At 41.2% G+C, this 14,252-nt stretch overlaps 2 protein-coding genes across 14 annotated transcripts in view; one reads left to right on the top strand and one right to left on the bottom strand.

Moving 5' to 3' along the window:
- Positions 1–14,252, bottom strand: part of LOC122999389 — a 167,854-nt gene that overhangs the window by 86,524 nt on the left and 67,078 nt on the right. Inside the window, exon 5 of one of the 12 annotated variants that reach the window (XR_006407717.1) lies at positions 8,027–8,164. The exons of the other annotated variants lie outside the window; for them this stretch is intronic. The gene's annotated coding sequence lies outside the window, so the exon portion shown is untranslated. The remainder of the gene's footprint in view (positions 1–8,026; positions 8,165–14,252) is intronic. 12 annotated transcript variants of the gene reach the window in all.
- On the top strand, positions 157–13,052 carry tfap2b (transcription factor AP-2 beta). Of its 2 annotated transcripts, none has more exons than XM_044376250.1 (7): positions 157–882; positions 3,123–3,581; positions 5,156–5,210; positions 6,303–6,522; positions 6,818–6,936; positions 8,037–8,178; positions 12,662–13,052. In XM_044376250.1, the coding sequence occupies exons 1-7, from the start codon at positions 835–837 to the stop codon at positions 12,951–12,953; spliced, it is 1,335 nt and encodes a 444-aa protein (XP_044232185.1). In that variant the 5' UTR covers positions 157–834; the 3' UTR covers positions 12,954–13,052. The 2 variants fall into 2 exon arrangements, with proteins under 2 accessions (XP_044232185.1, XP_044232186.1); XM_044376251.1 differs by lacking the exon at positions 157–882 and adding an exon at positions 1,491–2,814.

Here is a 14,252-nt window from a genome sequence, read left to right as displayed (position 1 = left end):
CACTTTTTTTGGTTTGGTTTGGTTTATTCACAACATCCAAATATATTTAGAATAAACAACATATCAGACTTTTTTTTAAGGAATATAACAGTTAAATCCTGAACTGATTTCCATTGTTGTTTCCAATGTTTACAACTAACCACCAACCTTTATCTAAACAGGTACTCAGTGTTTGACATTAACATATATTAGAAAACTAAAAAAACAAACTTTAAAAAATAAATAAGTATATAAAAAATGAAAATTGAAAATTGTATGTTTTGCTTTAATGTGTCATTCATCTGTAACTTAAAATCTATCTGATATGACTTTTCCCTCTATAGCTGACAGTAAATGTGACCTACCTTCAATAATTTATCAATTCAGTCATCAGTCTTTGCTTCACTTTGTCCCAAAACATTCAGCCGTAGGAAGAAAAAAGTCCATACCAATATGCAATAATGTTAAGTTAATGTTCTGTGTTTTTTTTTTTATTATCATTATTATTATTTTATTTTGCATGTATAATTACAGACACACGTGATTAATACCATTAAAACATTAATTCTATGTATTTACTTGCTGCTGCTGCATATACATGGAGCCTGCTGCTGTCAACCCGCCCTATAGCTCTTCTTCACAGTAGTGGAGTCTTTACAGGGGTTCCCCATTCACAAAGCCAGCCTGTCTGACTTTACAGAGGGCGGGGAGAGAGAGAAAGAAAGAGAGAGAGAGAGAGAGAGAGAGGGAGAGAGAGAGAGAGAGAGAGAGAGAGAGAGAGAGAGAGAGAGAGAGAGTTGAGGCATCCCTTCCTCACTTGGCTGCATTCGGTTTACCGACACCGGAGAAGCGACCATGCTGTGGAAGCTAGTTGAGAATGTCAAGTATGAAGATATTTACGAGGTAACGTTGCCGTCCAGCTGCTTGTGTCTTGGGGAAACAGACTTATTAGACATGCTTTTAGGATAATTGAAATGTTAGTCTGTGTAAAGTTAAGTGAGGTGTTTTCCGGGAGGCGCTAGGCCTGTTATTATTTGTGATGCTGTGAATATGAATTGGAGGACATTTTACTACATGGCACAGTATCGTTTGGAAGAAATGTGTCTCGTTTTTGCGCTCATATCTTTGTGAGTGTATTATTTCATATTTCAGTTTTGTTTCTGACTCAGATGCGAGTCGAGTCGCTATTTGGAGCATATGGTGGAGCAGAGGAAAAAATCCGATATTTGTCATTTGTAAATACAAATACAAATATTATTTAATGTAAATATGGCGCTGCGTTTTTTTGTATGAATTAACGTTTGTTAGAAATCTAAAAATCACAACTTTTAGAATATTTTTCAGCTCTAAAAATATCTAAAAGATGTTGTAGATAAATCAGTGATGCTGCAAAATCATCCATTCAAAAAATAGTCGAAGAACAAATGAATGGCTCGTTTTAGATTTTTTTTTTTTTTTTTAATTAGAGAAAATAATTTTGGATGTGCAGAGCAGAGCTTTGGTGTGTCAGATGTATGATAATCATTTGGCTTTCATCCCAGAACAATCATTTCAGAAAACGAGAGGGGAGAATGGGGAGAAATAGCCTACCGCCGCGCGCGGGGGCGAAACGCTGCTCCGGCTCGCGCTCAATGGGCTCGAGCACAAAGCACAAGAGAAAGGGCAGCTCGCGAGGCCCCTCGGCTCAACCCGGTGGGAAGCCCTTGTCTCGTGCCGCACATGGCTTTTCTCCCACGGCGCGAGGGAGGGGAGGATATAATGTCGTTAAACAAGTCATCCAAGAGGGCAAAGAGGGGCCGGTAGTTTACAATATAAAGTTTAATCGCTTCTTTTGACTCGTGACACCATTCACACGAGCCCCTCACGCGCCCTGTAGCGTCTTGAGTGTGTTTCCTAGTAATAAAAGGCAGCTGCAACACAACACGAGCTGCCCTTTATATTATAGGTGTCTTAGTTTGGTATGATTAAGTTTTAGTAGCTTAAATATCTGAGAGTGACTAGAGAAAAAAAATCTGTTCATATGTGTGCAGGTATTTTGTGTCTGTGCGTAGAAGAAGACAGGGTTTTACTTTGTTGGGAGCCTTTTTCACATCTCCTTTCTTTGGCACAGTGACCAGGTGTGGACACAGAGCCTCTGACCCTGGTGGTATTAGTGTCATGGTTCTCCCAATATGATTAACAGCACCCTTCGTTTATTGTTACCCACCGACTTCACTTATTTTGGGTTTTATAACGTCAAAGTCTGTTTGTGCAAAAGAATATTTGTACAATATTTGTCTCCAAAGGCTTCAGTGCGTTTTTTTCTTTTTTTCCAACGTCAGATTTTGCCTGTAAAAGGCCCCCAGAGTGTGTTTTTTTTTTGTGATGGGGAATTCCTCCCGGGTCTGGACACCCTGTTCGCTTTCTCCTGCGAGTGAGAGAGAGTCTTCTTTCTGTCTCCTGCTGTTCGCGCGTCGTTTCGGCTCTCCACGGAATTTAAACGTCACTCACGGTTGCGCGAGAGGCTTCACGCTCCATGTGTCGCCAGTCCCCTGCCTCGCGCACATTAATATTCCTGTAAGTCTCAGTCATGAATAACAATTACACCGTATACCGGGGGTAGAGGCGGGAGCTCGGTGCTCACACTCAGAGCGGCGGCAGCTCCGGGCGGAGGAAGGTTCTGTATGGAGCTGTAGACCAGGCCGTGCCTGCAGATACACACGCGCTGCTTTTACCTGGAATGACTTAGTGTTATTCTGCCCAACGCGCTCTTTACTATCCTGCTGTTTTACCGTGAACCCGCTCGTGACATCAACAGAGGGTATACAGATGTTAGTTCACTCCTACTCCACCGCGGTGAGTTTTACTCCTCACTGTGTATTTCAGAATTCGTTTGCGCAAATGGTGAATTCGTTGATATTGCTTTCAGGTTTTAGTAGTGAGACATTTTAAATGAGGTTATAACATCTTTCCTTCAGGCTCTTGTGTGCTTTATGTTCAGGAGATTCAATGCCAGTTAGGCTGCTTTGGCTACATCACCAGGGGCAATACTCTAATAAATGCATATGATCCTAGGCCTCCATATGGTTTCATTTCGTTAAAATGTGCTTCCCATTCTGCAAGGAGTTGATTTTTTTTATGTTCTTCTCTGCACCCTCTTGAAGGACCGGCATGACGGTGTCTCGAGCCACAGCTCGCGCCTGTCCCAGCTGGGCTCGGTATCACATGCGGGACCCTACTCCAGCGCCCCGCCGCTGTCTCATGCGCCCTCGTCGGACTTCCAGCCTCCGTACTTCCCGCCGCCGTACCAGCCGCTCGCTCACTACCAGAGCCAGGACCCGTACTCCCACGTGAGCGACCCGTACTCCCTGAACTCCCTGCACCAGAGCCAGCAGGGCGCATGGGGGGCGCGGCAGCGGCAGGACGCCGCCGGGGAGCGGATGGACAGCTCCGCTCTGCTGGCGCAGCCTCGGGCCTCGCTGCCTCAGCTGTCCGGGCTGGACCCACGGCGGGACTACGGTGGCGTGAGGCGGCCCGATGTGCTGCTGCACTCCGCTCACCCGGGACTGGATCCCATGGGCGACGGACTTCTGCAAGGGCTTCACGGCATGGAGGATGTTCAGGTGAGTCAAAGGTCACAGCTGAGATTTACTAGGGTACAGGGCATGAAATATTATTTTCTAGTTCCATTTATTGTGATTTCTGTGAGAATTTCTGGTATGACTTTACTAGATAAAGGTAAAACTACACACCGCTTCTAAGTCAAGTGTTTTCAAATTGAGTTCAGGGACTATCAGGGTCCGTTGGGCAAAACAGGGAATATGCCGCTACAATTATATTACAATTCATCGAATATTATCTCAATAACAGACAAGGAATTTATGAATTGTAATCATGAATTTAACCTTTCATATTTGCAACAAAGACAGCTTTACAATCAACCAAAAACAATCTGTAACAATAATATTTAATCCAGGTAAAGCCTACAAATATTTGCATGTCAAAATATAACAACTCATTATCAACTTCTCTTAGTTTGGAGGGCAGTTAGAAAATGCAGCAAATAAACCAGACTAAAATAAAATCCTAAATAAAATGGCAAGAATTGAAATGAAAGACAGGGATTGGTAATAGTTGACAGTCCTCTTCATTGTCTCGCATGTTTCTCGTGCCATTAGACTTGAGGTCAGTGAACTCCGAGCAGCTCCCTCAGGGCTGGACTCTCAAGCAGCTGTAGCCTGAACGTAAATGGCCCACAGCTAAGCAAAGTGTCTTAAGAGACATCCAGAGACATCTTCTTTGATGAGAGGACGCTGATATGTGGCGTAATGGACTCCACAAATGACTGCATGGATCAAATGTTGCTTATGTGGATTGAAATCCACCAGCATAAAAAAAAAATTAATTCGGAAACAAAAATGTTTGAAGGGGAAGCTGCAACATTTTAATATAGGTTATTTAATATAGAAGAATATTCATTTTGTGTTCTGGATCCTCTATATTATTATTATTATTATTATTATTATTATAAATATTGTTGAAATTTGTACAATTAGATTGTTTTCTTTTTTATTTTAAGATGATCTACGTTTTTTTGTTGCTGTTGTTTTTTTGTTTGTTTGTTTGGTTTTTTTTTTTGGTGCAAAGGTGCCAAATTAACAGAGCGAGCTGCTAAAGACTCGGTGAAATAGACTTTATAGTCAGCTGTGTAGGATTTCATCTTCCCCTCGTTTCCCCCTCGGGGCACAACCATCACAAATTGTGAATTGATTCTCATTTCTGGATTTCCTATGTGTGCCATGCATTTATTAACCCTATATAAATTTGTTTTTTTTTTTACGAATTATTCTTTCTTGATACGAGTGTGAAGCAATGATGACATCAGATCTATTTAACAAGGAGTTTATTTCGCAGGATGATGAATGAGGATTTACATTTATGACAACTGTATGAAGTATAAATGGATTGTAAACTACATTTGATTGATGTCTGCAAACAAAGATTTTAAAAATGTAATTTTCCTGCTTTACATGAGCTGAAATGTGGGGGTGGGGAATCCTGTGGGGATTTTTTGGGGTGTTGGATTGTGTGATTGAATTCAACTGAAATTAAGTTAGACGTTAAGTGGCCTGTTACAGTGTGGATCATCTTGTATAAAGCGGTCTGTAATGATTTTTAATCATCTTGGTTCTAACAGACCATTGACGACACCAACGGAACGAACATAATGGATCAATCAGTAATTAAAAAAGGTAAACACACACACACACACTCTCTCTCTCACACACACATACACACACACACATCTCTGTCTGAGTAATGTTGCCAATGTAGCACCAATGTACCAATATAATAAAATGACAATATGTAATACAACTATTAAATATATTTCAAAATAAAACTAGAATTTGGGAACAATTTTATCCATTCATAACATATACTGAGACTAGCAAATGTGCACCCACTGTCAAGAAGTGGCACCTTTTCTTAGGGGTTATATACTCTATGTGTTGCTATAATATAATTCATTTTCTTATGTGTGCTGTGAATTATGATGTTTATGGGATGCAGACGTGGATAAATCATCCTACTCGCTCATAAAGGGGTAAATGTGGGCACCATGGGGACCTACACTGGACCAGACCAACCAGGCAGTGCTCCCTACTTTTTGGGTCCAGGATGAGGAGCTGGAAGCCGGGATAACGATCCCGGTATATTGACTGCCAGGCAGTGTGTCGCTGACAGGCTGCCATGCTGCAGCTCTGATGATGTGCGGTGATTTAGTTACGGGATGTTGAGTGACTGAGCTCCCCGCGGGGCATTTAAGCCGCTGATGTAATAAATGGCACTGCTCACGGAGATCTCGTGAGCTCGTTTAGAGCTAATCTGCGGTATTATCCCCCGTGGAGCTATCAAAACCCCCTCGCACTGGCCCCTACGCATGCACGCACGCACGCACGCACGCACGCACGAGGCTTCTTTTTTATGCCATTAGCGCGAGCATTAACACGCGGGAACCGGGATGAAGGAACATCCAGTGCTGCTGGTGGGAGTTAAACCGGCCGTGGAGAAAAGACGGGGAGGTGGTTAATGCGATTTGGGAGCGCGAGCCAATCAACAATCGATAATATTGTAATGAGAATGTCGCGCGACATTAAATAACAGCAAATGCCCGGCGCGTGGGCGCCTCATTAGGCCCGGGCCGCCCTCTGAGCGCGTGTGGTCTCATACACTGAATCAAAGTTTGACATAGCAGAGAGATTTAAAGTTGTCCCAAATATTTTATTATGTAAGATATCAACTCATATTAATAAATGCCTTCAACCATCCTCTTCCTCTCTTAGTTCCCATGCCACCCAAGAACATGGGCTCTCTGATGCTGGGCAAGGACGGGCTGATCGGTGGAGTGACCGTGAACATAAACGAGTTGTTCTGCTCGGTACCGGGCCGCCTGTCGCTGCTCAGCTCCACCTCCAAGTACAAAGTGACCGTAGGGGAGGTGCAGAGGAGACTGTCCCCGCCCGAGTGCCTCAACGCCTCCTTGTTGGGGGGCGTGTTGAGAAGGTATGACTGCAGCCTCAGAGCATGATGACAGAGAGAATAACCTGTAGAAACTCTGTGGATTGTATCTGAGAGATTTAGCTATGCAGGAGCGTCTTTTAATTAAACCTTGAGCTATGAAAAACGCCACCTAGATTCTACTTAACAATGACTAATTCTCTGGAGACAAACTGAAGCACAAGCTGATGATATGACAAGATATTATTCAGTAAACTAAAGCGAGTATAGTAGATATTTCTTAATATTTATGCATTGGATGCTTCGTTTCACATGCATTTGGTTTCTTTTGTTTCTACAGAGCAAAATCTAAAAACGGTGGGAAATGTCTGAGAGAAAAGCTGGAGAAGATTGGACTGAATTTACCTGCTGGAAGACGCAAAGCTGCCAATGTTACATTACTAACGTCACTAGTAGAAGGTGATTGATTCATTGTTTTAAATCTATAAACGTAGAAACAGCAGAAACGCACTGCCATCTTTACTCTGAAATGGGAAAATGTGTTGCAACAGAGAAGACACCTACTTTTTTTCTTGGGTTTTTTTCTCTTTTTTTTTTTTTTTTTTTTTGGTATTTTAGGAGTCTTTTGTTAATATGATATCCACGGTGAACCACCATCACCAAAAATTGCGCGCAACAAAAACTGCAAAGGTCACGGCCTGAGGAGATTGGCAATGTCCCTGTTTCCATAAAAAAAAGTTGTAAGGAAGCAGTGCCAGGAAAAGAAATGTTCAGTGTTTAACAGGTGGACAGAGGAGGGTTAAGGTTTCTATATCTGAAATTAATTCATTAGAGGCCACAGGTTGGGCCTGCCCCCGTAGTATGACAACGATTTGACCACAAGTTATATATTTTTCTTCAGTAGCCTTGTTTCTCACACATACAGTATGTTTTTCACACTAATTTGGTCATCTGCTAATTTCCATTGAGGCACACTGTTCTGAAATCATATCTAAAGGGAAACGTTTTCTTTAATAATTTGCTGTCACCTACTTAAAATACGTAATCATTCAAACACAGGCTATAACTTTATTTCTTCACTGCCTACTTCCATGTTTAAATGTGACCATTCTTCATTCTTGCCTTCAAAAGACCACGTAAATCATCTCCCTCTTTTTTTTAAAACCATGAAAACCGATTCATTGTCTGGTATCTTTAATTGTCACAATAAATCAGTGAGATTTGTACCACTGTCGATGGTTTCTGCGTCAGTTAAAGAGGCGACAGGTGAGTGAACTTGGTGCGTAAAAGGATAACGTGTCCATTTGAAACCATTTCCTGTATATCGGACACCAAGAAAGATGGCACCACAATATATGAATTAATAGTTAATAAAAAAAAAATGAGGGAGATAGTCGGCCAGTGGGTCTGAGGATTTATTTTAGCTGATTTCAATAAGATAAAATGTGAGAACTGAAATAGAAATTCGTGAGTAAAATATTTACATTCTCTGCAGCTCCTTGTTTGTCATATATATATATAATATTCACATTGACTAACATATACACACCTTCCTTCAGGTGAAGCGGTCCACCTGGCCCGGGATTTCGGTTACATCTGCGAGACGGAGTTTCCCACCAAAGCCGTGAGCGAGTACCTCAACCGGCAGCACACGGACCCCAACGAGCTGCACACGCGGAAAAACATGCTGCTGGCGACAAAGTGAGTTTGATGGAGCGTTTGATTAGATTCTGTCCCCTCATAGCTTTTATATGGTGTTTTCTCATATAGACTCAAATGTCTGCACATAAGAAGACCATAATAACGAGATTATAACCCGCGATTAGCTGTTTTTGAACCGTTTAAACGAGATATTTCGGGATTTAGACAGATTTAACCAGAGTGAGAGTTGGAGAAAAGATGAGAAAAGAGCGGAGAAAACCAAGAAAAATGCAGACAACTGTTTCACAAAAACAAAAATCCAGTGAGTCTCAATACATTTCCACTCTAGCCTGGCCTAACGCAGCAGATGTTCTCATATTTCAATGTCCCAAAGGTCCAAGACAGAGAGACATTTCCATTTTGAAACATTTTGATTGCTGTTGGTTTTAATTACATAACTGCACTCATGCAGGGTGAAGACAGGGCATCCTTCTTATCCAAATAGCAACATTTAATGAAATTATTGTGAAATTAAACTCTTCCCTCATTTTCCTGAGGCCTCCATGGCCTCCTATTAAGGAGCCCCTGAGGGTGCAAAGCCCTGCTTCTACTCTGTGCTGTACTCTATATCACACACAGTCCACTCTGCCACAGTGAACATGGCACTGACATTTAGAAAAGAGACTGAGATTTTCTTAATGAAACACATCAAACTCAATATGGATTAAACCTGTAATGAAATGCTTGATTGAAAAATCGTCACAATAAAAAAAAAAAATTGGGCGGTTCAAGCATTTAAAGCAAAGAGCAGAATTATGCAAAGTTAGGAATGTTATAACATCTAAACAAAAATAGAATTTGATTGTGATATAAATGAATTCTGTTAAATATCAAGCATCACCTGTATCATCAACATTTGATCCCCTCGCTTTGTATGCAGCTGCACAACTTAGCATCTTTACAAGCTTTTTTTTTTTTTTTTTACAGCAAACCTTTAGCTTTAGCTTTTGATGAGCCCTTTTTTGATGCAGAACACTTTTATGTGGCCTATAGAGCTCACAGACATAAAACACACTGACAGCCTCGGAGCTTGTATGTTTGACCTTTGCTTCTGGTCTTAGAGGCGATCCGTTTTACTGGTCCACCTTGTAAAAGTTACTTATATTAATCCATTTTTATGGCTGTTAAACTGTGGAATTGAATCCAGCATCTTGTGATTACCTTTAGCAGCTGAGCAGCATAGATTTTTTTATTTATTTATTTTTTTTGAAAGAAACCAGGGCAACAGTGGTGATGTATAAATGTGGATCAAATCATACAATCACTTTGGATTTTTACCTATTTTTACATTCAACAAAGAAACCCTGATGAGTAGCCTTCTTCTATGTCCATTTATTTAGCTGAATGTGGGTTTTCTTGATGAAAAGGTTGCAAAGCAGAGCTGTAAACCACCTAACAAAGATCCCTTCAGGAAGCTTGTATTTTTAGCTTGCATAAATAGTGCTGTCTGCTGGCCTGCACTGCATAAACCATCTGCTTGTGAGTGTGTGTGTGTGTGTGTGTATGTGTGTATGTGTGTGTGTATCCACGCGGTGCTCAGTATGTACGGTTCGGTGCTGGATGTTTGATGCTCAGATTCAAACCTGTTCCAATACTGTGTGTCGTTGCTGCCTGTTAGAAATTCATTATTTAGCAGTGAAGTGTTTCAAGTCGTCAGAAAACAACAGCGAGAGCCTTGAGTGTAGCCCGGGGTGGCAGCTTCTCCTCTCTACTCTCCTAACCCCAGCTGGGCTCGGCCTGCACAGCCTGTCACTCATTTGCTGTAGCTCTGCCCTCGGGCCGCTTACAGGGTGTGTGTGTGTGTGTGTGTGTGTGTGTGTATGGGGCATGCAAGAGGGAAAGCAAGAGATAGAGAGGTCTCTTGAATATAAAATGTGGGCCTAAAAAAACCAGAAGATGATTTGCTGAAATTTAACAAGGAGAAGGAGACGAGGAGGTGATTTTTCTTTTACCGTTGCAATTATCCATGAAATCTGTAGTGAAGAATGCAGACGTCTCGAATTACACCTAACGTGAAGGCCTCAAAAATATACAGCGTCACTGCTCTGGTATTAGTTTCATTGTATGTTTCAGATATTCAAGGCAGGAAATGTGTTGAAATGAACCTTGCATTTCTCAGCACGTTTTGTTGGTTGATTTTTTAGGCATTTTCTTGTTCTCAGTGATCATTTGTTAAACATAAACAACATGAGGTGATAGTCTGGAGTTCAGATGGTGTCCAATGAAGTCTATTTGAAACTTTTACCACATATAAAGCATCAACTCTGGACAACAGTCTCAAAAATCTCGCTTTTTTCCAACTCTCACGGTGCTACGACTCTGTACGGGTGCACGTATAAACCACAGACCGCATCACGTTCACGCTTTTTCATTCCAAAGTGTTTTCCAAAGGCATTCTGGGAAGTACGAGGAATCACTAAATGAAATAGAAGATGAGAGAAAGGCTGAGGGAAAGAGGGTTCAACAGCAAAAAAAAAAAAAAAAAAAAAGCAAACTGCTATATTTCATCACAAAATAAGCCCTGGGATACAGTGAATATCACTTAAAGGGGACATAAAAGGAAAAGTATCAGGGGGGCAGTTTTTCCTTTGGGATTCTATTATGTCATGAAGGTGCATCCTGGGACATTTTTTGCATTTAATTTTTTATGAATTTAACTTCTGTAATGGTTGGGGCGAGCTTAACTCCTTCAAGCAGCTGAATAAAATAAGAGGATGATGATAGAATAGGTGCAACATTCCTGTGACCCTTTTTAATATCGCATTTCAATACATTTATTAAGGCTGTAATGTCTGGTCGAAGGAAACGATTGAAGTTTTTATGTATGGTTTGCATCATGTGATGGAGAGAGATTTAACAGGATTTTAGGGAAGAATCCTGGTTTAACAGCTTCAGTCTTGTCATGATTAGCACAGCACTGATGCAGCAAGCTTTATAGCTCACACTTTCCATTTCCATTGAGTAAGTGGATGCGGTCGCTCGGCCTTCAGGCTGGTGCACCACCTGCAAGGATTTCATTATACGGGGTTACAGTGATGGTCTGAATGCTGTTTTAGGGTCTTTTCCACCTTGATGATAATTATGATACAATACTGGTTTGTGTTACACTGTACATTATACAGGAATTTAGTGAAATCGACTGATCTTTTGTCATTAACTTAATTTAAATATGCACGTTTTATTAATTTCATTTAAGTTCATTTGTCTGTGTGTCTGTGATATACGTTAAAATAAGTTATGACTTTTTCTTTTCATAACAATACAAACAACCACAGTGAAGATTAGAAGTGAATTCAGTCCCTAAACCTGTTTAGATTTGTAGGATGACAAGGTGACTGAGAGCAGCTTTGCATGTTTCTGTGTACTGACTCTAGAGTGCAACAGCAGCAACCACAGCTGGAAGTGTCAAATGAAAAACTGACTCTTTAAATTACGGAAAAAAAGTAAATGAAAACCAAATTTAATCTGAGTTTTTTACAATGTCAAAAAATTACATATGGCATTTCTATGAATTAACAGATCTAAATCCAAGAAATGAAGACGAGGGTTTATACAACATGCACTTTTTAGTCTTTTTACTGTTAGAACTATTTGTATTTGTTGACTTGACCTAAAATTTTAAGGCAGCCCTTTCACGCATATTTATAAGTTAAAACAACAAGATACATGATCCACTGAACTGCTGCAACCATTATTTCTACATGTGCTGTGCCACATTCAGACGGCAGTGTCACATTTAATTTGAGAGTTATTCGGTTGTTTTTTGGGGAGATATCCAATGGATAACATCACATTTTTTTCTATCATTACACACTAACATTACTGTAACTGTAATATCCTTTACCTCTAATTTTCCCCTCACTTCTAAATTTCATAATTTTTAAAAAAGCTTTTTGAAATTTGTAACATATTTTCACAACAGTTTCAGGCAGTTTTGAGAAGAACATCTGCATCTAATGCTGCAGTGTCATCCCCTTGACATCATGTTTTCCCTGAATTTGGCAGTGGCTGATTCAGGTGCATTTACTGATGTTGTAGGATTACACAGCATTTATACTCTGCAACATTAGCAACTCATTATGCTCCAATTTAAAGTAATGTAATTATTTATATACTTACTGCAAAACTGATCCCCAACTCAGATTTTGAGACATATTTTGAGTGATAGTTGGCTTTTAGTGGAGTTTTTATGTGATCAACAATCTGTGTCAGTGGGAAGATGTGTAATTATACGTTAGTGGAGGGCTATTAGAGGACAATGGAAAGACAGTCATGCCTGCACATTTACGTCAAAGCCACAATTCAAATTTTAATCCAAATGTTTCCATCCAAATCAGATCTTCGTCAGGTCAAAACATGTAACATTCTTAAGGAAACACTGAGTAAGCAATTTGTCATGTTTGGGAAATGTTGAGATTTACAGTAAAGCTATTGAATATAGTCAGCTCCCTCCTGACGTCTTGTTGTGTCCTCTCCCTTGCAGACAGCTGTGTAAGGAGTTCACAGACCTGCTGGCCCAGGACAGGACTCCCCTGGGCAACTCAAGGCCCTCCCCCATCCTGGAGCCCGGCATCCAGAGCTGCCTCTCCCACTTCTCCTTCATCACGCACGGCTTCGGCTCGCCCGCCATCTGCGCAGCACTCACCGCCCTCCAGAACTACCTCACCGAGGCCCTCAAAGGACTCGACAAGATGTTTCTCAACAACCCTCCCAACAACCGGCACGGGGACGGTGGCAACAAGGCCGGCGACAAAGAGGAGAAGCAGCGGAAATGAAGCAGGGGAGGAAGACACACAGACAGAGGCGTTACACCGTTACTTCTAGCTTTACACCACTGCGACTGACCTGCCATAAACAGGGCTGAGGTGGAGGAGGAGGAGGAGGAGGAGGAGGAGGAGGAGTAGAAGGAGGAGGAGGAAGGCTTGGTAGAGAGAAAAAGGCAGAGGAAGACACCCGTGGGCCAGTGTCAGAGAGCACAGAGGGATTTTTCATCTGTGTTACGTTCTTTTCATTCCCCTGAGGACATGGTGGTTACTGTGTTACATCCATTTCGCTCCCCCTGCCTGCATCCTGTGAGACTGAGATGCTGTGAGCAGCCAACAAACAACATGTTGTGTGTGTGTGTGTGTGTGTGTGTGTGTCTGTGTGTGTGTGTGTGTGTGTGTGTGCTCGAGTGAGCGCGTGTGCTTGTGTTTGTCAACATCCGTGTGTGTGTCCTCACACAGAGAAAAGCATTGTGGGTATGAAGATTTGGGTGATGAGCATTCTATCTGTGAAACAGGTCTGTCTGCTTCCTTAACACAAGTACGAGGAGGGAGGGTGTTAATTTATGTGTGTAAATATTTATTTATATTAATTTAAATGGATGGTTGTGTAAATAGGTGTGCCAGCTATTTTGGAGTAGGCCTATTTATCTGTGATTCGACCTTTGTGAGCCGGCAGGGGGACAGGACTCATCCAGTGTTTTTCTGTTCTTATAGAGCTGTTGTCATGGTGCTGATGATGGGTAGACATGCTTCTAATTGTCCAGTGATTTCATTTCTATCACATTGATAATAAACCATGTGTTTTATTATGCGAGGTGTGCAGCCTGCGCCTTTTCTCCAGGACAATCCTCCACTAGTAAGGGTTGGGGGGACAACTCACCTTCAGTTCAATCGATTCAAAATGTAAAACATGATATTTATTAGCTGATGTTTGGGCATTTACCTTTACTTATTTCATGAAATATTCATGAATGAATCCATACTTGAAGTGTTTTACTTTTTGGGTATTAACTGTATAAGAAAATGCTTTTTTTTTCTGAATAACTGCAATTTGATTTGGATTTACTCCAACACTGATCCTCAAGTGGGATTGGTCAAATTGAAAGGAATTAAGAAATGGTGAGAAATGTTTAACCTGTTCATGTCAATATGAATGGGCCAAATACAGCTTTGAAGTAACCCAATTTCCTTATTTTTCCCTTTAGCTAATATACTACAGTGCACCACACTTTATTTGCTGTGGTAGACAGTAAATTTCTGTTCGCCATGACGGCATTACAAACAGAACTAAGAATTGGTATTTCAGAC

The sequence above is a fragment of the Thunnus albacares genome, chromosome 16 (genome assembly GCF_914725855.1).
Source record: "Thunnus albacares chromosome 16, fThuAlb1.1, whole genome shotgun sequence".
Taxonomy (NCBI): Eukaryota; Metazoa; Chordata; class Actinopteri; order Scombriformes; family Scombridae; genus Thunnus; species Thunnus albacares.
The sequence above is the reverse complement of the archived record's forward strand: the minus strand, read 5'-3'. Positions and strand labels throughout refer to the sequence as shown.

Coding starts and splice junctions, on each gene's coding strand:
- tfap2b (XM_044376250.1), top strand. CDS start 835: ATGCTGTGGAAGCTAGTTGAGAATGTCAAGTATGAAGATATTTACGAG. Junction 883..3,122: donor AGTATGAAGATATTTACGAG/GTAACGTTGCCG, acceptor ACCCTCTTGAAG/GACCGGCATGACGGTGTCTC. Junction 8,179..12,661: donor AACATGCTGCTGGCGACAAA/GTGAGTTTGATG, acceptor TCTCCCTTGCAG/ACAGCTGTGTAAGGAGTTCA.